General features: G+C 34.0%; 3 protein-coding genes across 3 annotated transcripts; all 3 read right to left on the bottom strand.

Moving 5' to 3' along the window:
• Positions 1-435: 435 nt before the first annotated feature.
• Positions 436-6,834, bottom strand: LOC130625377 (NAD-dependent deacetylase sir2A-like). Its single transcript, XM_057440458.1, has 3 exons — positions 6,673-6,834; positions 846-1,056; positions 436-644 (listed from the first exon to the last, which is right to left on the bottom strand). Exons 1-3 carry the CDS (start codon positions 6,742-6,744, stop codon positions 586-588), a joined length of 342 nt encoding a protein of 113 aa, XP_057296441.1. The 5' UTR covers positions 6,745-6,834; the 3' UTR covers positions 436-585.
• Positions 6,835-7,963: 1,129 nt separating this feature from the next.
• Positions 7,964-13,472, bottom strand: LOC130625776 (uncharacterized). Its single transcript, XM_057440881.1, has 3 exons — positions 13,354-13,472; positions 9,914-10,137; positions 7,964-8,566 (listed from the first exon to the last, which is right to left on the bottom strand). The coding sequence occupies exons 2-3, from the start codon at positions 10,100-10,102 to the stop codon at positions 8,108-8,110; spliced, it is 648 nt and encodes a 215-aa protein (XP_057296864.1). The 5' UTR covers positions 10,103-10,137; positions 13,354-13,472; the 3' UTR covers positions 7,964-8,107.
• A 326-nt stretch (positions 13,473-13,798) lies between these two features.
• On the bottom strand, positions 13,799-18,877 carry LOC130626081 (uncharacterized). The gene is made up of 3 exons (XM_057441188.1): positions 18,413-18,877; positions 17,435-17,749; positions 13,799-17,017 (listed from the first exon to the last, which is right to left on the bottom strand). The coding sequence occupies exons 1-3, from the start codon at positions 18,429-18,431 to the stop codon at positions 16,431-16,433; spliced, it is 921 nt and encodes a 306-aa protein (XP_057297171.1). The 5' UTR covers positions 18,432-18,877; the 3' UTR covers positions 13,799-16,430.
• Between the last annotated feature and the right edge of the window lie 6,697 nt (positions 18,878-25,574).

The following is a 25,574-nucleotide window of genomic DNA, read 5'->3' as shown; positions in this document are numbered from 1 at the left end:
GAAGTGAGTCTTGTTAACAGTTGCAATTTTCACTGTGGTGTTGAAGCACTTGTGGAAGATCATGTAGACCCTAATATGGCATTTTTAAAAACTAGTTCAGTTGTGACACATTTTGTCGAAGAAAGCGACTTGTTGCGGATTCAAGCGACTTTGTGTTTAGCAATGGCTGTTACTCCATATTCACTTATATACACCCAGAGATCTTCTTTGTAACCTGATAGCCAAAGTTCAGCAAACACGGTGAAACACAACGGAAAATGGCGAACAATTTTGAAAGTGTGGAAAAACATCTTGTAAATACCTCATATGGTAAATTAAATTCCGTTTGTATAATATAAAGCTTCAAATTATTGTGATTTTTAAGAAAGCCATCAATTAGCCATCAATTTTTTCTGTATTACTGAGACAAGGCCAAAAACGTAAAAACAGCCATACTTTAATCGTGAATTCTATTCTACCGTTCTACATCTCTAACTACAATTTTTGAGTCCTTGGTATTTTTTTAATTTTTTCGAGCTATTGGTCAAGTCTGTGCGTTAAGATACATTGTTGTTTCTCGTGTTAGGGAAACCGCCTCAGAATTGATCAGCTTTTCGCAACAGAAACTGAATTGCATATCTGTCGAAGTACAGGAGAGTCGATGTCTATGATAAAATAAATCTCTCGGTTTATACAGTGAAAATTATCTGTGCCTTTTCGTGGATACCAATTTTTGGCAGAATCATAAAATTTTAGGTTACAGTTGCGTTGGATATAAAAGACAAAACAGAACAGAAAATTGCGACGAAAAAAAGACATTGTACTCCACCCTGCCCTAACAAAATAAAAAAAAATTGGTCACATACATGACTCGCAGGAATAGCACCAAACACTGGCATCGGAGAAGCTCAATGCGATTGGATGTTGCGTTTCCATGTTGTGCTCGACCATATGCTCCTTCACATATCGACTACAAAAAACTATTGAACATGTCAAGCAGAGCCAGTTTTCACCCACATTGGCACATCTTCCACAAGGTGCTTGTATATCAACCGTAATGTCCTCATGTAGTGCAGTCTGAAGAGAAAACAGAACAATGTTATTACAATTGAAAGACCTTGTCATAATTTACAGGTCAAATTACCTTGTCAGGAAAGCAACTTTTAATAGGATTTAAAAAAGTTATATAGTTTGAAAAACTTTTTGAAAGTAGACCCAGACTGAAAATTTAAGTGCAAAATGTCGACTCTATAATATGGATGTGGCACATACCATCTACGAAAAAGGTATTGGCTACTTATATCTTTTGGTGGCTAATAGTTACTTCTCATTGTCAATAAAATATTATATAATGAGTCCCTGACTGAAAACACAGAGATAATTGTTTTGTAACAATCAACTTGTTTTTACAAAGATTGAAGTACTCATCAGAGAACTGTGCAAGGTCTAAATTTGATGCAACTTTGTCATCCTGCTAAATTAACTTGGAGAAATGTTTAAGATCTGACAACACTACTTTTTTTCCATATAAAGTCTTCAGTATTCTTTTTGGTGGTTAAATAAGCTATGATTTGTACAATAATAATACTAGTCAATGAAGGAGAACAATGGGAAAAAGAACCAACAGGAGAACAATGGAAAAGAGAACCATCACTTGAATTTTTATGACGTCTACACGTGCCCGTCAATGCACAGAAAATATTTTTTTAGAAATTTGTTTACCCATTGCCTCTCTAGAGCTCGAAGCACTGATAAAAATAATGTAAAGAATTATGTGCTTTTGACGAACACCTAGAGAGAAATAAGAGCTTTGAATTTTTGCTGATGTCAGCAAGGACCTGCTAAAATTCGAAAATATTTCGAAGTTTGTATATCGGTTGCTTTTACCGTATAATACCAACAGTTGTAGAGATATTGCGGTTTACACATTCTTTTGATGATGTCATGAATCCATCCACTCTGAAACTGATTCAGAAACCCAGGTTTGGAAAAATCACCCAGGTTTGGAAAAATCACCCAATTTGGTCCCAGGTTGTCCCTAGTTACCCACTTGGTAAAAAATGACTGACATTATCGCTATAAATACATTAGTTTGAAATCAATAACTGAATCATCATTAGTAAAGCCATTGAATTGCACTTTTAAGTTAAAGGCTTCATAACTTGGAAACAGGTGGAAATATTCAACCACCTTGGACCAAAATTGGACTAATTTCTTTGAACTGGGTCAATTGACCTGTTTCAGAACAGACAGGTAATGACATCATCAAAAAACTATTAAACCCTATTATCTCTGTAACTGGTCGCCAAAAGTAGAAGGTCCTATACAATTTTCGTGATCAGTTGTTTAAGCCTGACACAATAGAGGGAACACTGTTATCAAGTCCACAGGCCTTATCTACTAGTAGCAATAATATTAAAAAGCAAAGCAAATTTAGGTTGAACAAGTGAAGCACTGACTAAATTTTGTAACACTTATACAGGAACACTAAACAACTGTCACTGGGTTTAGATTTTTCTTTAATAAGAACAAACTACAGAACATGGCAAAAAAGTATATATATAAATATACATAGGGCTTTTGTTAATATAAATACCAAGAAGTATTGAAATACTTCAACTTGAAAACAAACATTTAGAGCTTCATTGACTACCTCAAGGGAAGAAATTATTTACGAAAGAGATTTGTGCAGAATTTAATTTTGCGAATGAGCGACCAAAAAATGGCATATTTTGTGAATAATATTTTGTGGATGCAAGAAATTTGGTAAATCAAAAGTCCGGAAAAACCTAATTTAGTACCTAAGTGTATGAAAAACATCCGATTTTTGGAATATTATCTCTCTAATTTTCATCAAAATTAAAAAAAGTGTACTAAGCTGTATATAACAAATGCAAGATCAAATATCATCACTGAAAATATCGAAAATATTTCTACATGGATCGTCCTTCACAGACCACTTTCTTCGTCACTATCATCTTCGTCATTGCAGGTAACAAAACTTGCCATCTTCACAGGATTAATTTGCAGAATTTATTTTTGCAGATGAAAAATTTCAAAAGTTTTGCGGAATTTATTTTTGTGGATCACCAAAATTTCTTCCCTACCGTGGAATTCATTTTTGCGGATTTGGGCAAAATCCACAAAAATTATATAATTCCGAAAAAAAAGTTTCTCACAAATTTCTTCCGCAAATAATTTCTTCCCTTAGAGCTTACCTCCCACTTCAAAAAAGTTCATCTTATTCTGTTTATATTATGTTGAGAATTTGTAATTTAACATTTATTAAGTAAAATTTGAAATAATAAAGCTAATATAAAGCCACATTATCTTGTGTTTACAGCATGCTTCCTTTTCGAAAGCCGCCATTTTTTGATAATTTTTTTTTTCGGATTAAACCCAGTTTGACGTCATCTCCCGGATGGCAAAAAAGGCCCCCTGAACATGTTGCCGCAAAACAATAACTCAGAGAAAAGGAAGAAGAGTAAGTTGTTGCAACTAAGATTAATTTTGTTAATAATTATAAAATGTGTTTTTGTGCTATGGCTTTTTGTAATAAGAATAATAGAAGTAGCGCTGGAAAGCATTCCTTTGCCAGTCTTTCAACAGGCAAGAAAAAACGAGCTGTGTGTACTCATTAACAGAGTCGATACCTTTCAGTCGAGTTTTAATCACTAGAATGTTTTGATCAACGTTGGCAAAAAAGGCTTTGGCAATTCTAAATCTCTGTCTACTTGTCTTTGCATTAGGCCATATGAAAATTCTGGTATAGGTGCTCGCTCTTCTACGTTGCGTCTAAGACTTTTCTATTATATTGTGGTACACTAGGCAGGGGATTTACAGGATTCTGCGCTTGTTGTTGATTCTTCTTTCTTTTTTTTTCTTTTTTGCTTTCTTATATTAATCTATTTTAATTTATTTTTTGTGTCGCGTTTCATTCTCATATCAAAGAACGCTATAGGCCCTGGGATCGAGGTTGCTTGATTTGTTATTATAATAAGCCCAGGGTTGTGTTTTTGCACCCGTTCTTTCTATGTTTACTTCCGCATGGTCATGATTATTAACGCTGCCAATAGTCTAGTCATAAAATGAAGTTTTCTGCAAATCTTCTAAATTAAAAACGCTTTCAGAGTCTAACTCTTCTAACCAACACACACTCTTAGGGATCACAGCGCGGTATTTTTCGAAAGAGTAAAATAAAATGTCGCCCGCCATGGTTTGCTCTGATAGCCCTAAATAGCTTCTTTTTCACTTTAAAATATACTTTCCGGCGCCGCGACCTGTCTCCTGTGGGCATTGAAGTCTCTACACAAGTCAGAAAGAGCCAATCTCGTTCTGACAGCATCGGAATAGCTAAAAAGGCCACGGTTCACTACTAAACTATTGCTTCAACTTCCACTCTCATCCTCATATCAGCTTTCCCAGCTAGAGTCTGATTCACTGTTAGGTTTTGTGGACTTTTCACTGGTCGAAACTTCAAAACTAAGAAAGCCCACAACTTTTTCACGGGAACTCAGTTTTAAAAAGGGAAGTAAAAAACAAGTGTTTTCTTATCTTCAGTATATACCTGTTACAAACTCATCTTCAGTACCCGTTACAAATGTTGAAAAAACAACAACCACTTTGTCATATATAAAACCACTTTGTATATAAAAACATGGGCCAACGGCAGAGTCAGCGAAATTATCATCCGGGAGTTGACGTCACAAGCCCTCCCGCGAAGGAATTTATTTAAAATCGGGACACAAGATGGCGACTGGCACGAAGCTTCTTCTTCAGCTAATATTTTACAACTTCAACAACGAATATCTTGCGAACAAATCAAAATAAGTACAAAAGAATTTTTTTTTCGTTATTAGTACAATATTTTGAGTTGATTTTAGAATACTTTTTTTAAAGTGGGAGGTAAGCTTTAAGGTAGCCTTTGTTAGCAATGTGATAGAGTAATAATTGTATATAATTAATGTGGGTTACTATTAAGAGTTAGCATGATGTTCACAAAAATCTTTGATCATGGCAATAATGATGCCTGCAGAACTTTGTTTTACCCTAACCTTAGTTTGTTTATGAGTCACAAAGTTCATTTCAGAAACAACTTATTGTGCTTTGCCCAATATAGCCTACTTAAAAGACTTTACAGACTCTGCACTTTTAAGACCTCAAGCTAAGTCATTCAATTTTTGAGGGCTCTAACGTATTAAAAAAATTGGCTAGATCGCCACCTGATACAGACTAATTACAGAAAGTAGCAAAGTAAAATAATTAATCAAATATATCTATATGTGCTAGCCACAATCTTAGCCAACAGCTACAATCTAGCTACAATCTTGGCCAATCTGGGAAATGGTTTCCCATTTGGGAAACTTCAGTTTTTCATTTGGGAAACCATTACCCTAAACAGCCCAGAAATACGGCAATGGTTTCACATTAGGGAAACCACCAAAATAAAAAAAAATCTGCGCACAAGCTGGTTAAGCACTACAAATTTTTAACCATTAGAAAGGGAATATTTCCCCACAAATTTTTACTGAAGGAAAAAAAATTATCATAGCCTCTTACCGCAATTCCGTAAAATGGTTGTGAGAATGGGTAACGGTTTCCCAAAAGGGAAGCCCAAATTAAAATCAAAAAAATAGTTAAGGAAACAGTTTCCTATATGGGAAACCATTTCCCTATATGACATGGGAATTTCCCTATAAAACATGGGAAACTGTTTCCCTTTTAGTGTCATCTCTTGAAATGTTTACCCCTTTCCCCTTTACATACTTTACATTGGAAATTCATTGCAGGAAACTTCTGTCATCAAAAAAACACTTGAATTTGTGGCGCCGTAGATTAGTGGTTATAGCTCTCGTACTCTGTGCGGGAGACCGGGGTTCGATTCCTCTTGACGGCGATTCAACATGGGCGAGTGAATGTTACCATAGCCCCGGGTTAACCCAAGCCATGTAAGGGAAATTGGGAAGATGGCACACTGTGTGGGCCGTTGGATGTTGCCGGGAGTTGTCTAGTAGAGCGCGGGCTCTAATTGGGTCTGCGTAGCTCAAAATAAGCATTAAATACTCTAGGACTCTCCATCTACGCCATGGCCCCTCCTGGAAATAATAGACAGGGTATATCCCTCGATATTTGTGAGGCTAGCCATGTAAAATATGCACATCTATCTATCTATCTATCATGCAACAATATCTTGAGTGTGCAGAAATGAAAGTATACTATGTATTCTCGGATCCGGGTTAACATTATCAAATTTAAAAAAACAAACAAACAAGGAACTTTTGAGAAAAATAGGTGGCATATTTGGATTTATCAGCAAAAATTATATAACATAGAAAATTTAGAATACCAAAAGATTATTAGAATAGGATTTATTGTAATTTAAAGTTTTCAAATTTTATAAGAGTTTGACCATAATATCTAACTGCAGTAAAAAATTCATCGAAAGTTTGGCTAGCTACTAATAGAGGAAGTTGTACTTAGTGTATAAACTTAAAAATTTGCATGTTTCCATAAATTTTGGTGCTGAATTTAAATATGTTGGTCATTTTTGTTAAAAATGATCAGAAAATTTCAAGCATGTTAACCCAGATTCGAGAATAGCTTGCTAGATAACAACAACATTATTGGTCTTAGATGTAATGACTAAAACTTAAGTGCTCAAATACAAATTTTATGCAAACGACAAAGAAATACCGCTATGTGAGGGCAATCTTTTTTGACGTCTACTGCAAAATACCCACTTGTACTTGTTGTAGCTCCCGCCATCTTACTTTTTGTTACTCTTATTTTTTTGTTTTCTTCGGTAAACAGATTTACACAACTAGTCAAATTCGCCGTTCAATTCGCTTCGTGAAATTCCCCCTTAACACCGCCGCCGCGGTCAAAAAGGCGGTCTCTCAAGCAGTCCCTTTTATTAAGTAAAGCGCCCACCCGACCCACCGAGGCAAAGCTATGAAGCGGGGACGGGTCGTAATTTATTGTGCGACCACCGTTTCTAGAAATCGTCTAGAAAGCGCCGACGCAAAAGTCTTGGACCACGATTTCTAGAAATGGTGGTCGCATAATAAATTGAAACGAAATTGGACTACGCATTATTGACCCGCCTTCCGCTTCATACAAAGCTAGCGATAACTGCAGAGATAACTGTGCCGGTCGCCTAAGCTGTTTTTCTTTATTACGCCCCTTAAATTTTCCACGAGGTTTGTGATTTTTATATTATAGCTTGTGGTGTGAAATTCGGGTTAAGTACTATTTTTGGCTTGCTTATGTGGGACAATATTGAACCATCATACATTCTTTAGGCTTTGTGTCTTGATCTTTCCACCATATGATCTGTGGAAAATCCACTAAGCTCCAAAACTGGTAAGAGCTCATTACAATGTAGCATACGAGAATCGCAAAGAAAATATGTTGGCGGTGTATTCAGGGAGTGTCAAGTTTGTATGAAAATATGCTTGAACTGATTTGCATGGCAAAACCTACCATACAAATGCTCCGAAGCAAAACAACAGATGGAATCATGGAGGAAATACATACACATGACCGCAACTTGCTAAAAAAATAAACAAATTTAGCTCGGATTTTTATCTGCATGGATAAATTTTTAATTTTGTGGATGTTTGGAAATGTTCAGTTTTACTTACGCAAACGCTAATTCTAATAATTTTACTGCACAATTGGTATACAAAAGAACAATTGAACGCAGATTCCAAATAAATAAACAGTTTAAGATAATAAGCCAACAACGAGCAACTTTTCTCTGTGTTTTTTACATCTGGAGAAGTTCCATCCTGATGTAAAAAAACTTACAGGTCTTGGACGTGAGGTTGACCACTTTAACTTGTAACTCATAAAAAATTTGTTTTTAATGACGTAAGCTATATTTTCCCAATATCTTCACGAGCTTAACATAGTGAAAATTTAAACACCTCATAAAGTACCAGGGAAAATGCAGAGAGGGTTAGTATCTCTTCAAACAACTTCATTTAAGTAAAAATAAATGATATTTCATTTTTAGCGACAAACAAAATGAAATTTTCTTAAAGTTAATACAATTATAATATTATATATAATATATTCAAGTTTTAAATTAATAATTAACCTAGGAACTGGAATTTTCCTTTTTTTGCTATGCCTGAAACAGACAAAACATAAGAGAGTCTAGTCCTATCTGTATTTTACTAAACGTAATCGCTATAGGTTCGTCTCGACGTGATAAGAAGCTAACCACAGATGGAACATTGTGTTGTTTTAAAACGTCCAGTAAAATGAGCGCATCTGTGAACCTTTGAAAGGTCTCCATGCTAACAAATTCCTCCCCGTCGTCGCCCATTATCCACGAAACTTGATTTTCGAAAAACTTTCGAATTTTCGTCTCTTCAGAAGCATCTTCTATAAAATTTTCAGTTTTGTTTACCGTGGACACACGGACTAAAGGAATGTCGTCTGTTTGAGTTTTACATCTTTTAGGAGAATCATGCAGAACACGCTCACATGTTGATACAGTCCGTATGATTTCTTTAGGGAACTGGTCCATCTCGTAAGCATTTCCCGCCTCGCTTTGCAGTTTACCCAGTTTGCATTTCAACTAAAGCAAAAACAACAAAACGTTAACAGTACTAAAATCCACATAGAGAACATAGGTCCCTATCATATTTCCTTCACTTTAGTTGCTACTTTTATGGGATCGGAAATTTTACATTTTGGTAAAGAAAGTTTTCCAATCTGACCTTTTACAGTTTTGAAAGATAATAGTAGAGTTTTTGTAAATATTAAAAATGTGTGTAAGCCAGGATTCTCCACACACGATATTCTTTCGATTGACGTAAAATGACATTAAGAATTCACTTTAAAAAAAAATCCTGCGCCTCGGCACGTTTTGGCTATATATGAGAGCGAAAGTTTGCATCGAATTTAAGCTTGTGCTTTTAAAATACTTCGTTCTATTTTGATACAACAGAAAAAAACCTGGCGACGTGCCACAGGAAACCAAAAACGTTTTCAGTGTAGATTTAGCTTAAGATCACTGAGATCGTAATTTTACATGCACGCAAACATGCAAATACTTTTAAATAGTCGAATATGTTTTCACTTTTCAGCAAATCTATCACATGTCTGCTGATGAGAAAGTATAAATGACGTTTGAGAGACAATTAGTTTTAATTGCACACTGCTATTAATCACTTAAAATAGATTTCAAAACAGTTGTCATTAGGGGTTTCGTTTTACACGTCACCAACAAATATAAACAAAAAAAACATGAAACTTTTTATTGGACTTTCTTAAATATCACACTTTTTCTGACTATCAAAAAAAGCTGTCCAAAGTCAATCAAAAATTGTTTAATCTCATAAGTATTCAGGAACCTTTTAACACATTTCACTCCTAAAATTTATTACTAGTAGGTCAAAACTGTAATTTTTTGTTTTATTAATTTTTTTTGTTTTATTTTTTACCCTAATCCTAATTATTCAGTCATTCACTCTTATCCAGACACAATACAGTGCAACTTTTCTACTCACAAGGTAGTGACATTTTTCTACTCACAAGATGGTGCAATTTTTCACTCACTTTCACTCACTTTTAAAGTTTTGTCTTACTTGCTGTAACTCATATTTTGATAGTGTCACTGTCATTATGAAAAGTGTTAACTTGTTTTTAAACCTTAGTAATAATTGAAAAATATTCACATTAGTAATTAATTTTAATTTTTCTGTATTTAACATAAATTCTTGAGATTTTATCATAGATTATCAGTATCACTGCCTGAGTACAAGATTGTATAAGAAAAAGGTCTGTGAATCCTACGAAGCCCTTTTATTTTGTCATTGTTTTACCCATACAACATGTGAAGCAAACTTTGCACACTGCCACATAACACACACAAACGTTTAAAACAAAGCCATACACAAAAGTTGCAGTTAAAAACACTCACTGCAAAATCTTCAATTAGTTCAGATCCCGATTGCAAAAACTCCCCACTCAATATGCTCCATAAATCTGCTTGACTTAAGCCCTCTTCTGGAACGAACTTGCCATGTTCCAAATAACAAGATGCGAATAACCCTTCTGCGTATATGATGGGCCGTGCCGATGCAATACTCGTCAAACTGTTGTGTTCCATCAACAATATGATATTAAATTTATATTAACATACATCTAAAAATAAAAAACAGATGCCAAACATTAGAGCAAAAAATAATTTTTTTTTTAGCAGTGCCATATGAAGATCACGATTATAAGTATATAACTTCTTTTAAAATAAAGAAATAGATTGTAACCATTTGCAACAAACATTTTGAAAGATAGAAGACATTATTCATGTGATCTACAAATAGGAAAAGGCTTATGCCCTAGTTTTTCAGCTACTTTTATTTCTCTATACAATCATGTAAAGAAAAGATCATGTTATTTCGTAGCTTGTAAAAATATAAAACCTTTTTGCATCATAACTAAAAAAATACAATGTCTGGTACTTAGTAAATCAATTACAAATCAGTAATTATAAATCAGTTCTTTTACAAACAACAACAGCTTGCTATTTCTTCAGTTTTAATGCCTATCATCCTTTTGGCACTCTAAAAGGTTAAGGTTATTAATGAAATAATAAAAAATTAAGTTAATAATTATCTTCTATTATTAAGTATTATTAAGAATTGCCTAGTTGGTGTTTAGCATGTGTATAAAAAGACACATTTCTCTGTCAGTTTTTTTTACTTTTTTCTTTTAACATCATATATTTATATATTGTTTAATAGCTATTTCTCTTTCGCTTCATTGTTGAAAACACTTTTTATAATGACTAGAAACAAATATTAAATCACAAAACTGAAACTGAAACTAATTAATAGGACTACTTTTATTTTAACTTTATTGATAGTTTCCTGGAACAAAAAAGAAACTTAAGGTATAGGATTCATTCTGGAACAAACCATATGAGTTCACTGTAAGGTACAAAAACCCAGAACAGCCTGAAACAAAGTCAAACTGTGTTGCTATTTATAGATCAATATCTTCTTTTTCTCTGTGAAAGTTTGTATTTTTCTGCAACACCCAAAGGATATATAGTTAACAAATATATAATGTATATGTTCACATCACCATAGTAACAGATATAAATGAAATGCAACCTATTTACCAGTTTTAAGTTGAACTTTGTAACAAATTAAAAGGAAAGTGATTATTCAACTTTACTTTCACCTATACTTCAGACTTATTAATATATTACATACCCTTTTCGACTTTAATGGAATACTTTCAATTTGAAAATAGTTTTTTGAAACAGAAATATGTTTTTTAAATCAATACCAATGGAATCGATAGCCAATAAAACATGGAAAACTAACAAAACTGGCCTAAAAAAAGGACCTAACCAAGGACATAAAAAAGCTGTTTAAAAATCATAACCATGGGAAACCTTATAACAAAAAGAAACAAATGCATATATACCTAAGAATATGTTTATAGGGTGGAATAGGGAAAAGGATGAAAGACGAGACAAACTGTATTTCAAAAAACTGCATGGATTAATTTCACATTTTTTGGATTAAACATGATGTATAACTTCTATGAACAGGGTAAAAATTTGTCTTGAAATTTTTGTTTGATGAAGGAATAAAGTTAGAAAGTAACAGTAAAGATAACAGTAGCAGTTTAGCATGCACCCAGAAAAATCAGAAACAAATTTTCATATGCTGAACAATCTTGTCCTGGGATGTGTATATATATACTATTTTAAAACAACAAAATATTTAAGAATATTTTTTAGACATTAGTATATATATGTCTAAAAAACATTTTATTTTAAGACATGTACTTGTTTATGTAAACAACATGCAATTTTAACACCGACATTGAAAGGCTATAGATGGCATCAAATTTATCTTGAAAAATGTTACTCAAAGTAAGTAATTTCTGCGTCCACTTTAGTTCGCGCTTACGACCTAGTATTTTGGTGAGTACATATACACAGTATGCTCTGATTTCTCTTTTTTATAAAAATGTTGATATGTTATTGTTTCGTAGTTTCTTTTTCAAACTGAGGGAGATTAGACTATATATCATGCCAAATTAGGATAGTAGCTTAGTTAGATTTTACATAGACTAGCTATGCTTGTATCTGCGATGCACTCAATCATAATGGTTGCTCTACTGGGACTACGTCAAAAGTCTCTGTATTGGCTAATTAGGTCAGGAATAGACTATTTTGACTACATGCATTAGTTTTCAAAATAACATGCAGGAAATTTAGCCTTTTTCCAGATGTAATAACATACATTGAGCATTATAGACCCTCATAAAGCATAAAGATAGATGTACCATCAGCCCTCAGCAAAAATGTTCGACCACAAAACAAAAATCACGACAGCAAAATTTTTCTGTCATGAAAGGTTTTAACGACGGCAAAACTAACTAATAAAATTTATTGGGGAGACTGGACATGTCCGTAGCTCGTTTCGAACTTTCGTCAGACAAAACGTCCGATAAACTTCCGCCTTGGTCGGACACTCCCCAATTTCAGATCTCAGAATTATTAAATAGTTCTAGTCCTTTAAATCTATGAGCAAGCCTATTCATAGCCAACCTGATCAATATCTAATTCAGCGACTTTTGACTTAGTTAAAAGAACTACGTAGACATGAATGTCTTTTGCCTGGCCCCTTTGTCGTTGGTAACCAGGTCCTACACAAGAAATCCAGCCATGCGGTTCTTCACTAATGCGGAGGTGAACGCTGACAGAGCACGGATGAAGCAAGTCCGCAAAACTGCACTTACAGGCGGAACAGACATTTTATTATGGATTTAATAGTAGATAATTTTTTCCTTTGACAAAACAATTGGAAACCATAGCAGGTCTGAAATTAATGAAGTGATATTCAAGCTATTTTAAAAACGAAAACCAAGGCTATGGTAAAATTCAATAAAACCATATTGAATTCTTACCAAGGACAATTATGTTAGCTTGTAATTAGGATTTTTTCATATTTGGTGATGGGTTTGGTGATGGGTTTGGTGTGGGTGTAGTGCAGCAAGAGTAACAGATGACTCTAAGTTGCTTGGCCTGATCATTTATTAATTGTCTAGTTGGGTTAAAATTTCAGAATTTGTGTAGCTCATATGTAACCCTTTGTGGTTTCTACCAAAGCCGGAGGAAACACAAAAATACAGCTAACCCTCTAAAAGGTCACCTCTTCAGAAATTGACTACCGGTAGTATTTAAGAGTAAGCTATATACGTGTGTGTTTAAATTTAAACTTTTTAAAACTTACATCTTTATAAATAGATATAGATATATAACAAAATCACAATCAGATTACTTGAAATGTAATACCTAAAGATTCAAATGGTAAAAAGATACAACTTTATTTTGCTTACGTTACGAACAGCCATCTTTTTCTTTAGTTCAGCGTATAGCTAAAAATTTCTCACATTCCTCAATCGATCTCGAAATTATTGCGTCATAGCTTTTCGATACACACGCGATCGAGATAGCCGAAAGCCAACTTGATCTACCTAGGTTTGATTCACAAAAATCTTTGTTTTGTAAATGTTCGTATTGTAAAAACATAAGCTAAGTTTCGTGCGAATGCAAAATGAAGAAAATAAAATGTTTCCACACACTTTTCTTTCGACGTAAGAACTAGCCAACTAGCCTTCTAATCCCGTGGCCTCACATTGACCGATTGAATCGGCAAATTCTGCTGTACTTTTTGAATAACGTCGACCTAATTATTTACGTTGAATTAGGACGTTGTCTTTTTGTTAAACTAAATAGACATAGATTTTTTTGCGCTATTTTAATTAAGTTTCGCATGGCAAAAATGAAGCGTCTAATCTAGGCCTTACTTCTTATAAGAAAACAAGTAACAAGCCTAAGAAACAACCCTACACTAAATCTTGGAAAAAACGGTCTTGTTAGAAATATAGCCTAAACACATTTTCATTCTTATCTGCTTTGATTGAACTTTATAGCTAGATGACAGGTAATAGTGCTAAGTGCTACTAAGAAACTCTGCATGGAGGGCTTCTATTTCTCTTCTTAAAAGTGAACCAAATTTAAAAAATCAACTTATGCGTGATCTTTCTTGAATCCACATGAATTTGTATAATTTCAAAAAAGCAGTGACGTCGTCACAGAAAATATTATAAATTTATAAGAATAGAAGATATTGCCCATAGTCCTTAATCTCCTCAATTCACAGGAGAACGTCATTAAACCATGAAGCAGCCACGAAGATTTTTCGCAATGCAGCCGTACACGTTTACTTAATTGACGACGGACACAACCTCGTCACCACTATCATCCCAATATCAAAAAACGAAGAAAGAACCCTGGGAACGAGGTTAACGATTTTTTTTTCTTTTTGGTACGTGACTACCGCGAAAACCACAGGAAACGAAATTTACATAACAGCGGAAAACAATAACAATGTTAAATAATATTGACCCAGTTCTTAAGACTTCTTGGTTTATCAAGAAAACATTAAGAAAAAGTGATAGATATTAGCTATGTAATTTCAAATAGTAAGACTAGGATTTACAAAGCGGATGCGATTTACAAAGAACAGTGAAAAGTCTAGTTTGAACTACAGATGATAGAATAGAGTATGTTAAAACAGTCATAACTATCGTCTTTTTCCTAAGTGGATTTCCGCAAATTATTCTCCTGATAACGTTACAGGGGGGTCATGGAGTCTTTTGATTCAAATAATTATGCCAATGAGTTTTAAATACGAGGCAAATTCGCAATCATTATTTCCGCATTCTATTCTTTTGCAATATTTTTTCTGTATTATTCATTCCTCCCCTAAAGTTGTTTTATAATCTGACACTCTATTCGATTTCCAATCTATATTGTATTGCCCGTATACGTCTGTCCGTCTGTCTGTCACTCAAAATGGTAGCTTAGCTGCGACGGGCAAACCCGTGGATTTTTCCACGGGCTAACGACTAGTAATATATAATTCCACAGAAATTTCTGGCAAGATTGTAGCAGTTGAATATTAATAAACAAAAATTTTGATAATAAATTACTTAGTAAATCAACTTAACCAGAAAATCGTACGTGAACAACCTCATTCCCAGTGCCTATTTTTTGTCAGGTCATTGAGACAATCAAAAATTAAAAGGCGCTGGGAGCAAGGTTGGTACATGAAATCACCTATGGACACAACCATCATTCTAGAATGACATCTTGCTCACCTGTACGAACTAGTTAGAGAAGAATGATGACGTAAATTACCAGACCCATGGGCTCTCTCAACATTCAAGATCCAACTGAACACGCTTTCAATTGCTTTCTTTGCGATTCTGTTGGTCGAAACGAAAGAGCAAATCACTCCCTACAAATAAAATGTTCTGCTTCTTTCTTAAAAAACTGTTTTATAGTTTGACAAACAAGAGAGTCTGCAAGTTTCAATTAACGCCTCTTCTCTATAATGTTGTTTCCAAAAAAGAACTTAAGCATCCTTCTAGTTCACACAAAGTAATTTTCAAAAGATCTTTATACAAAAGACCAGGTTCTTTCATCAAACGGCCGGTATTGCTGACTTTTCTGACGAATTTGACACATTTTATAAGTCCAAACCTCAAGCAAGCTTCAAAATGTTACCTATTCAATCGACACGCTTTATACTGGAGCGAAACCATACTCAACAATTTGGAGAGCGAACTAGAATGTTTCTTGATGTTAATCTCGTCGCTAGGATATCTTTTATGTTTTCTGGTCTAACCCTTCCTTAAACTAGAAAGCGCCGTAATTTCAAAGACGTCCATACTCATAGTAATCCAAAAGAAAGAAACCATGGTTAAATACATAAATACTTTATTTCTTATATAAAATCAAAACATTTCTATTTTTTTCTCCATTTCTTCTTCTTTTTTGTTTGTTTTTTTAAATGTTTTTCTGGGAATAGAGTTTACTCATGTGAAAACGACATCTCATTTCCTCAGCAGCGAATAGGCGATCACTCTCCTCCTTTACTACGAATGGACGACCACTCTTTTTACTTTTCCCAGACCAGTTGACATGAAAACAAACTTTTGGCTCTAAAAATTTAAAGAAAACAGATCCACGTTTCCATGTTATCATCTAGGATATAAAGTATTTTATGGAAACCCTTATTCAAAATATCGAAAGTTTTGGGACGTTCTGAAATTATCAAAAACATAATTCTTATTGGTCAAAAAAACTGCAGCGTGACGTCATAGTTTTTATATTAGACTATCTTGGGCGTATAAAAGTCCTGGGTACGAGGTTCCAAGATATCTAAATAACATATATGTCACGCTCTTACCAAAATAATAAGTTAATAAAAATGCTCAACAACTGTGAGAATTTGTTCCCTCGACACCATATTTTTCGTTGACCCTAATTTTTATCATTCTATTTTTCGTCACCATCTTAAGATTTCGTCACATATGTCTTAAAACTGTTTTCATGTCAAGGTTTATCATAAAAGTAAAAACCCCAAGCAGTAGGTAAATAAAAAATGTACCTTCAATGACTTCATGTAATTATCCGGCGCTTTTGTCACTGGTGTATTGTTTATTTTTTCGCAGACGTCTTTTGATCCGACATGTTGTTGATTTGAGCTTGTACTCGTCGGAATTCCATCATTTAACACATTCGATTTTTTCCCCATTTCATTGAGCACGTGACCTGACGAGACCGGAACGCAGTAAATTGATTTGTTTGGTGTATAGACTGGATAATCTCGGTTAAAAAATTTAACATCCACTTTTCTGCAGTTGCCATCGTAGGGATTCTCGACATGGCACGTGGTGTTTGTGTTGTAGAAATTATTAATTGCAGCAATGTTGGTAAACTTAGGGAAGTATTCACCCTGATTGGTGCAGTTGGGAATATGCGAGTTGTTTTCGTTATACACTCGTTCGTGAGAAGGGTACGGAGGGTTGGGTTGAAGCATACCGCATCCATGGTTTCTTCCACTATCAGAACTTATAAACATTCTACTCACGGATTGATCAAGATGAAAATCTTTTGGTATGCAGCCTCCATTTTTGGAATTTTCAACATCTAAGAACAATAAAGTAAAAATGTTTTAACATTAAGTCAATATCTCCCTTGCTAACATCGTTAATATCTCCCTTGCTAACACCGTTCTTGTAATTTGTGCGTTGCATATGCGAAAACAAAAAGCATTGTCATGCAATACTATGTCCACCAATGTACCTTAGAATTAGCTGCAGTACGTGCATTTAGTTAAAGGTTGTCCGAGTAAAACGGAACAAATCTAACTCGTCTATAAATAAGCTTTGATTTCAAACTGTTTCAGTAATAACGACTTAGGGGCCAAGATACCTGCACGAATAACGAACATTCAAAATAATAGTGGCGACAAAAATAATACATTTTCTAGCTATATATTAGCTATTTGGTGGATAATTAGCAAATACATCGCAAACAAGTCGCGAGTATATTCGACATAATTACCTGAATGTGCGAATCCTTGACTATAAGGTAAAAACTGATCACCAAACGGAGGCTTGTAACATGGCGGAAATCCTGTCCCATAAACAGGATAAGGCAAATGTACAGCTTGATGAAACGAAAATAAACCATCATTGGAAACTGTGTACACAACTGGGCTACCATTATAGCAATTCTTTAGGATTCTTGAGTCAGGTTTACGTCTTTTTATTTTAGCAGGTCCCACTGTGATCTCAGCGTTCCCTAACTTTACTGACTTGCAGGACGCTATGACGTATTCAGCCACCTGTTGACTATCGAATGTAATAAAGCCATACCCTAAAACAACAGAATTATTTATACCGCTAAAAGCCTTTTAATTTTTCACATAGGAGCTTTTTAAGGTAAAATATTAAATTTTCAGGTCAGTACATGGCTTAAGTCCATGTAAATTAAAAAAAGAAAAGCAAAAGTTTGTTTTAAAATCAGGCGTATTATTCTACCCTGTAATGCGTCCGCACTCGTATAAGACCGCCTTTTTCACCGAAAACTTCGATCTTACATATAGATTTACACGTATAAGACCTCATGAGACAAGTTCAAGCTCTTTAAAACCTTTAAATATTTTTCGTGCGTAATATTTTTTGTAAATGTAACAGTTTCATTCAATAAACGATTTCGTCAATTAAGAATGATTTAGTATTAGCTGTCTTCAATACAATTATTTTATAAAAGCTATTAGTGGAGAAATAATTTCAGTGTGGTAAAGATTCCTTTGTTTTGCTGAGACACATGAAAAATAGTGGTTGGAAGAGCGTGCTGCATCGACCAGAAAAAGACGTTTCTTTTCATTATAAAATTTAAACTTGCATTTATGGGTTGGCTTATAGCTAAGCCAAAGAATGGTGTGGAGATGCATTTTTGTTCGGTTGATTTTACTGCTAAAATAACGTGTCTCATTTGACACCAAGGGAAGATGACTGTTTAAGTGAGAAATCCTACCTTTGTTTTCTTTCGTCATTGCATCACGAATAATTTTTGTTTCAATAATGCAGCCGTATTTAATAAATATGTTCTCCAGCTCTTCTTCTTTTGTTGAGAGTTCTAAACCTAAAAATATTTAGAATATTTTCCGCCTTAATTAACGCAAAGTTATTGTTGTCCAAAATAACTCTGCAAACCCAACCTGGTTTCCCGAGGCTTCTATGGACTCTTATTTTGAGACACAGCCGTCGTGAGGCTGTATTTCTGTATAAAAACTGAGAAAGGATGTAAAAGCTTAATTTGACAAAAAGATAAAAAACCTGCTCTATAGGTCTCACATATAAACGTGTTAATGTTACTGCGTCAAAAGAATACAAGCGGCAAAGGAAAAAACAATTTAAAAAAATCTGCTTCTGAAAGAAATAATTAAACATTCCAACCAGCTACACAATGTTTTCAGGAAAACTCCGATCTAAGACAATATCTCCCGACTTTCCAGTGATACACGATAGAAGCTCGTATTTTGCGTTTGGGTCTGCCATATTTCTTGCTTAGGATTAAAAATAAAGGGTTTCATAGCAGTAGAAATGAAGTCATATCTTTTAGGTACTTACACAGTTGGTTCGACAATCTGAAAAGTACTATGTCGAAATTTATCTTGCTTATAAACATTTTTGATATTTTGCGTATTTTCAGTACCGTGGGAAGCCCATTTGTAATAGGGTTGGGCTAATGTGTTGGGCAAAGACATAGTTTTGCTGAAGGGTTAGATTGCCGGAAAACGCGTTTATATTCAATAAAATAGCTGTAAAATTTAGTTTTAAATGGGCAAGGACATGATATTATTTTTTAAATAAAAATACTGAATGGGTGACTGCTATCCCGTTTCCTACGATCTTTTTTGTTATTATATCGGGTCAAGATTTGTGAAAAGATGTTTTCTGCAACGAGTGTAATAGTTTATGAAGGTAGATAAACGCAGTATTAGTACCAGTATAGTATCTGCTCAAACAAAGTCGGCAAATTTTTCTTCTTGTCCAAAATCATCGATATTTCCTGAAATGTTCGTCACTTATGGCTGACAAATATTTTTTGGTCTTTTTTGAGTTTAGAAATGTTCAACTGCACTGATACAAGACATCAAAAGAACTCCAAAAAGGTTTATAACCGCCGAATTTTTTTCATTTTTCGGATCGATTTTTTTAGATCCGATAAGGTAACTCACCCACCTTTAAGAAATATACGATTTGGTATTGTAATTTCTTTATGTATGTTACTCATGTCGGCCATTTTTTGTTCTAAAATAATAAATAAATAAATAAACTACAGGAAAGAATAAAAATAAGAAGGATAGGTAGCTAAACAATTTTTAAAAAAATAGGGAACATTACTAAAAAAATACGAAAACATTGCTAGTCATTTGGTGTTGCGAAAAAGTGATGAACAATTGCTCCTTAAGCAATATAAAACACGACTTTTAAGGTGTTTTTCTGACGTCTAAGGGTGTGGGAGGGAAAGGGCTGTGTAAAAAAACAACAACAAAAAGGGTACTTTATTGCGACAGTACGCTTACATAAGCAATTAAAATTACACTAATTGAAAGTATAGACCAAAATCATACCGTTTTATGTTGCAAATCACCCCAAGAATAAAGTCTCTTGATGAAAAGTGATCGCTAAGTGTCTGACTTTTTTAATTTCGAATGTTGAAATATTTTTGGGAAGTTACTATTTTTAACAAATCGAATGCACATTATTTATCTTGACCAACAGTTTTATAGCGTTCCACCTATAACATTCGAAATATTTTTAGTATTCCACTTTTAAATAGCCCGAAAAGTATCGTTTTAGAACTTGAATCTATAAAAAAATTAGTCGGCAAAAATAAGAAATCGGCAAAAATATTAGTCACTTTTTGCTGATTAAATTTTTGAATTTAGTCACTAATAAAGAATAATTGCATAAAACCGATAAAAATTAGCAACAAGGAAAAAAACGGCAAAAGCTCGATAAAAAAGTTAGGTCGGAAAAAAATGTCAGCCAAAAAAGTTTAGTCGATGATCCAAAATCAAAATCAAAACTTTTTTTTTTACCTCAATGGTATCTTAGCTTTCCAATATTTTTCTTAAAAATTAATGTTTTTTTAAAAGGGAACATAAAAATTACAAAATTTTTTCCTAGCGAATAATTCGTTACGCCAATTTTGTTGAATTTCAATGCGTTTTTCGGGAAGCGTGGTTTGCCCACGTTGAGACACTAAAATCAAGCACCTTCACACTAAAAAACAATCAGATAAATATTTTTATCAAATTAGTTCATCCTCGTCCCCAGGCTTTTTCGGCCCCTGAGCTGTTATTACAGAAGGTTTAAATTAATCAAAAAGGAAAAATGTTCTGGGAACGAGGTTAGAATCGCAGTCCGAATACTAACTGAAGGTACGCAGTTAGTCCCAAATCGTTGCTTAAGTAACGCCAGTACCTTAGAGCCCCCCTGTCCTATTGATTGCCAATTTCGAGATATTATTCCACATCTAACCGTTTTGTTACCAAAACAAAATTCCAGATATATATTATAATTTTGCTATTTCTATGTCATCAACATATGAGAAACCTGTTTCTTATGACTATGGAATAAATAATTATTTCTTAATAAATTGATGTCTAAAATGAAAATAGGCAATATCTAGTGGAATTGAGAATACACATACATTAAGATGTATCAGGCCTCGAAATGATATACACAATGCTCTTTACTAGGTATAGATTTCTCCTAAATTGTTTATATTGCTTCAAAAGATCATTTTTAATGCGATTTTACACTGCAACGTTTGGAGTGCATTTTAGCCCATCTAGTTGATTGTAATATCTGATCAACCATAATGGCGCCTTCATAGCCACTTAATAAGAGAAACAGTCAATAAATTCACTACCTCTCCTCTCGTTGAAAAAATAATCTTTACAAGGAAAAGATATTTCCACTCAGCGAAAATTTGGTTGCTTTTAACTGATCTTTTGCCACAAGGCAATGTGTTTTTCTTCTTTTCCATGCTTATATTTAATACAGCAAAGGCTCACCCAAAACCTTTCGGGATACGCGAAGACGAGCAAAGAAAATCAGCCTTTACATAGACTCTTAAAGGGTTAACTTATGGATAAAGCCAGTGGTTGTATACGGATTCCAACTAGTGTATTGTTATGTGATGTTTTGTGATTGGTATTTACATCTCAAATTTGCTCCCCCCTCCCACAACCATGAAACTTTATAAAAATATTGCTAAGAAGGAATATAGATGTTTAGTTATAAACTAAAATTGGTAACCATAACGGTAACTGCGAATAAGGCCAAAGAGGTACATTATGTTGCTTTGCCGTATCTCGGTAACGGATAATCCTTCTGATTTCATGAATTACCTTAGACGTCACTGCTCCGATAATAAAGGAACTTAGAACTGACTGTTTATCCCTTGGAAGAAGAAAGTTCTGCAAGTTTATCCTAAAGCATAACTTGATAATTGGAAGAAATTTTTCTTACGGGGGGGGGGGATGGGGGGGGGGGGGGGTAGGTAGTGGTAGGTAGAGATAGTAAACATGTTAGCTTAAAAATAAGCTTGATATTTTGCTACACACTTTTGAAATTAGAATAGCACACGCAACAATTTTTTTGCTGTGAAAATACTTGGGTGTGTTTCGAAAGATATCCCCTACAATTTGTTCTTAATCCAAACGTTATTGTTAATCCCAGTCGTACGCTTTCTTCACACTCCTACCGTCGATGATGTCCTCCAATCATCAGAAATATGGGTTGTTTAGGATTCTCCGCTTAAAAACAAGCAATTCTCGCTTTTGAAGAACGAGTATAATTTCTGAAAATGCATTGCAAATTAAAAATTCGTTTCAATCACGCACGTATAATAAAAACTTCCTTGGTAAGCATATTTTGTTTTTCGGAAACGTAGTGGTATTTGGATGCCTTTAAGTTAAACGGAAGTAAGAAGTAGTATTGACCGATAACTTTTTGGCTTAGGTAAAAGCTGCCCCGAATATAAAGATTTACAGGGGCCTGAGAACGAGGTTAGCTAACGAAGGAATGTTACGGTGTATAATATACACAATATGATCTTTTATATCATCCTTACAATCTTGAAAAGGAAAAAAAACTTTTCAAACGGGGAAGTTAAATTGTATAGTATGGATAAAACCGTGTGAAGAATGCTTTTAATGCCTTCTCGCCCTTATTTAGTCGATAACACGGGTCAATTTTTTCTTAAGCATAGTAAGAGCTAGATGAAGGTCCAGAAACATGTTGCATCGTGTCAACTGGGCTGTTACTATCAGCAGCACTTTCTTTTTGGTGACCTGGTGCAGAGGGCTTTTCATCAGGGAAAGTGGACAAGAGTTTATCCTTTTTAGGAATAAACATCTCCCGAATGATCACGAGCGTCCCCAGGGATCAAGGTTGCACCTGGATGTCTGAAAAGTATGTTGAACAGTCTTTGTTTCATTTGGCAGCAGCAAGAATCATCCCTATTACGATAGACTGATGTGTTTTGGCAAAAAAACAAGGAGACATTTATGAAAAACAGAAGAGGGTGCTTTCCATTCTCGACCCCAGAGCTCTTTGAGATAAACTCGAGGCTTTAACCTCAAAGAGCTCTGGGGACGAGAATGGGAGCTTTCATAACCTACCTCTGTGTGTTGAGATAAAATAGATAATAATTTTGTGAACACTCCAAAGATCCTTTGGAACAAGCTGATGTTAGCTATATCCTTAAAAAAACTGTTGGCGCATATTGGAAGCAGCAACTGGTGAGAAAGTGCTTTGGGTACGAGTTGGTGAGGTAGCTGATGTACTGGGAACTAGTGCGATTAAGGAGTGAGTGAGTCATTTCCCAATCAATGGTGGAAATTAAACGGACCGTATTACATGACTCACTACTTTTTGTATGTTGCAAAAAGTAAAGTTTGGGAGTAAAAGATTTTTAGTTTATAATATAAAATGAAATACTTCTTGTTAAAGTTTATCTTATTTTTTAGACAAATTTAAAGATCTTTGATTTCGAGCATGACTAAAACTAAAATCATTCTCTAAATAAAATATTCCATGCCGAAGGGCGGTTTTATTATTGACAATTGAGGTCCTGTTTTTAAGCACAGCAAATTTTTGTATCAAAAAATGGCGGCTTGACGAAGAAGAAGCCTTATTGGGTGAACCATTTCATTTGAGCTGTGTTTTTTTTTTATATTGACCGTCTTAACATTTTTCTAATTTTATAACTTTTATATTTTCATAACAATATATGTCATAAGCTAAAGTACATGGTAAATATATTTAGTATTATCAAGCTAGCTAAAGCTATCATTTGTTCAGCCATTATTTGATTTTTCTTCTTTGTTTTTTGTGATGGTGTTGTATGGTCCCTATTTTATCTAGCTTTTTAAATATGTTTTTAATGTTAGCATTTGTAATAAGATACAAGAATTTAGTTTTTACAAAAATGTATATCTAGATAGACCACACTTGCTGTACATTTATAATCTGGCTGGATGAAGTAAAAATGCTGTTGGTTAGTTAACTAATTGGTTCAAGTGGATTTGACAGGATGTGCTAGACTTTATGTAATAAACATCTTTATTATTGTACTAAAGAAAATAATAGCTTTGTCGTTTCGTGAAAAAATTCAATGACTTAGTTTACTCACTTTTCGATCTTTGAATGAAAACATTACTTTGCTGTGAATCCAGAAAAGCTGTGAAGCCATTGAAATGTTAAAAGAGTAGTTTAAAAGCAGATTTTAAAATTGTTACACAGGTTGTTTTTAAAGCTTAGCTAGCTACCGGTCTGGGTCACTAGCAAAAATAGGCAAATTCCAGATCGGGGATAAACTTCCAGATCTGAAAGTACATTAATTTGCGAACATAGATTTGTTTACCCCATAATTCTCTATTTTCAAGATCAACTTCAAATTTTAAAATCTTCTTGGCTAATAGTGGATATCTTCAAGCCCCTGGGCTTCTTGTTTTATACTTGTTTTGACTTCTTTGCAATGATATTGAGAGAAAAAGCTTCGTCTCTCAGTCGCCATCAAATTCCTTCTCGGGAAGGCTTGTGACATCAATTCCCAGGTGGTAATTACAATGCTTTCCAATGAATCAATGAATCATGACTAAAGAATGAAGATGTTCTAAAAGATTTGTTTCCTGATTTCGTATTCGAATTCTAGAAAACATAATCAAATAAGCGCAGCCGTTGTTTTTTTTTAATTTATTTTTTAGTCTTATTTACAAGCGAGACTATGTTACTTTCTAGTGTGCATTCCAAAATGGCGGTGTAAACACGATCGTACGATCGTAATGTTTCTCTTCTCTCTTATTTTTGCCTATATCATTTAAGTTGTTTCAAGTATTGTTGTTAACTTTTATATTTTTTATATCATCCTTACAATGCTTATTTTTCATGCCCTTTAGTATTGTTCTGTATTGCTAGTCCCTTGACTCCTTCCCTTAGGAGCCTAAAACTTCACACTTGACTGGGTTAGCTATTTGTTTTCTTGAGTTTTACTGTTCGTTTGACCACCCTTATGCCCTTAGGCTCTAACAAATTTTTCTGCTCCATCTGCAATAAGTTAGTTAGGAATAATTCTAAAGCTATATTCTGTAATTTTTGTGACTCATGGGTCCACCCGAGCTGTAATGAATTAAGCTCTAAAGATTTTGAATACCTCACTAATTCTGATGACAGTGAGGTTTGGTCTTATCTTAAATTCAACTCTAAAATCTTACCTTTTTGTTCTGAAAATTGATAGGAGTCAAGAAATAAACAGGGTAAACATTTCCATTATTCAGAAATATAAATCTTAGCAGAAGACCAAAAAGGGAAAATACACAAAAAAGAATATCGCATTGGAATATGTGTGAAGAAAAATACTGTTTCGACATGTCTTGCTAACAAAGAAAAAATAACAAAGGCTTATGAATCAAAAAAATAAAAAATAAAAAACTATTTGTAAAATTATATAAGAAAAATTGAATTAAGGCCTTAATCTAATTTTGAAATGTTTGAAATGTTGAAATGTTTACTAGAAGCCTCCTTGAATTGTAACTTTGGAGTTAGTTACAATTCAAGGAGGCTTACTTAAAAAAACATGCCACATGTCACATTAAATTGTGATTGCTGACGTTCTA

This window comes from Hydractinia symbiolongicarpus, chromosome 14 (assembly GCF_029227915.1).
Source record: "Hydractinia symbiolongicarpus strain clone_291-10 chromosome 14, HSymV2.1, whole genome shotgun sequence".
In the NCBI taxonomy this organism is placed as follows: Eukaryota; Metazoa; Cnidaria; class Hydrozoa; order Anthoathecata; family Hydractiniidae; genus Hydractinia; species Hydractinia symbiolongicarpus.
The sequence above is the reverse complement of the archived record's forward strand: the minus strand, read 5'-3'. Positions and strand labels throughout refer to the sequence as shown.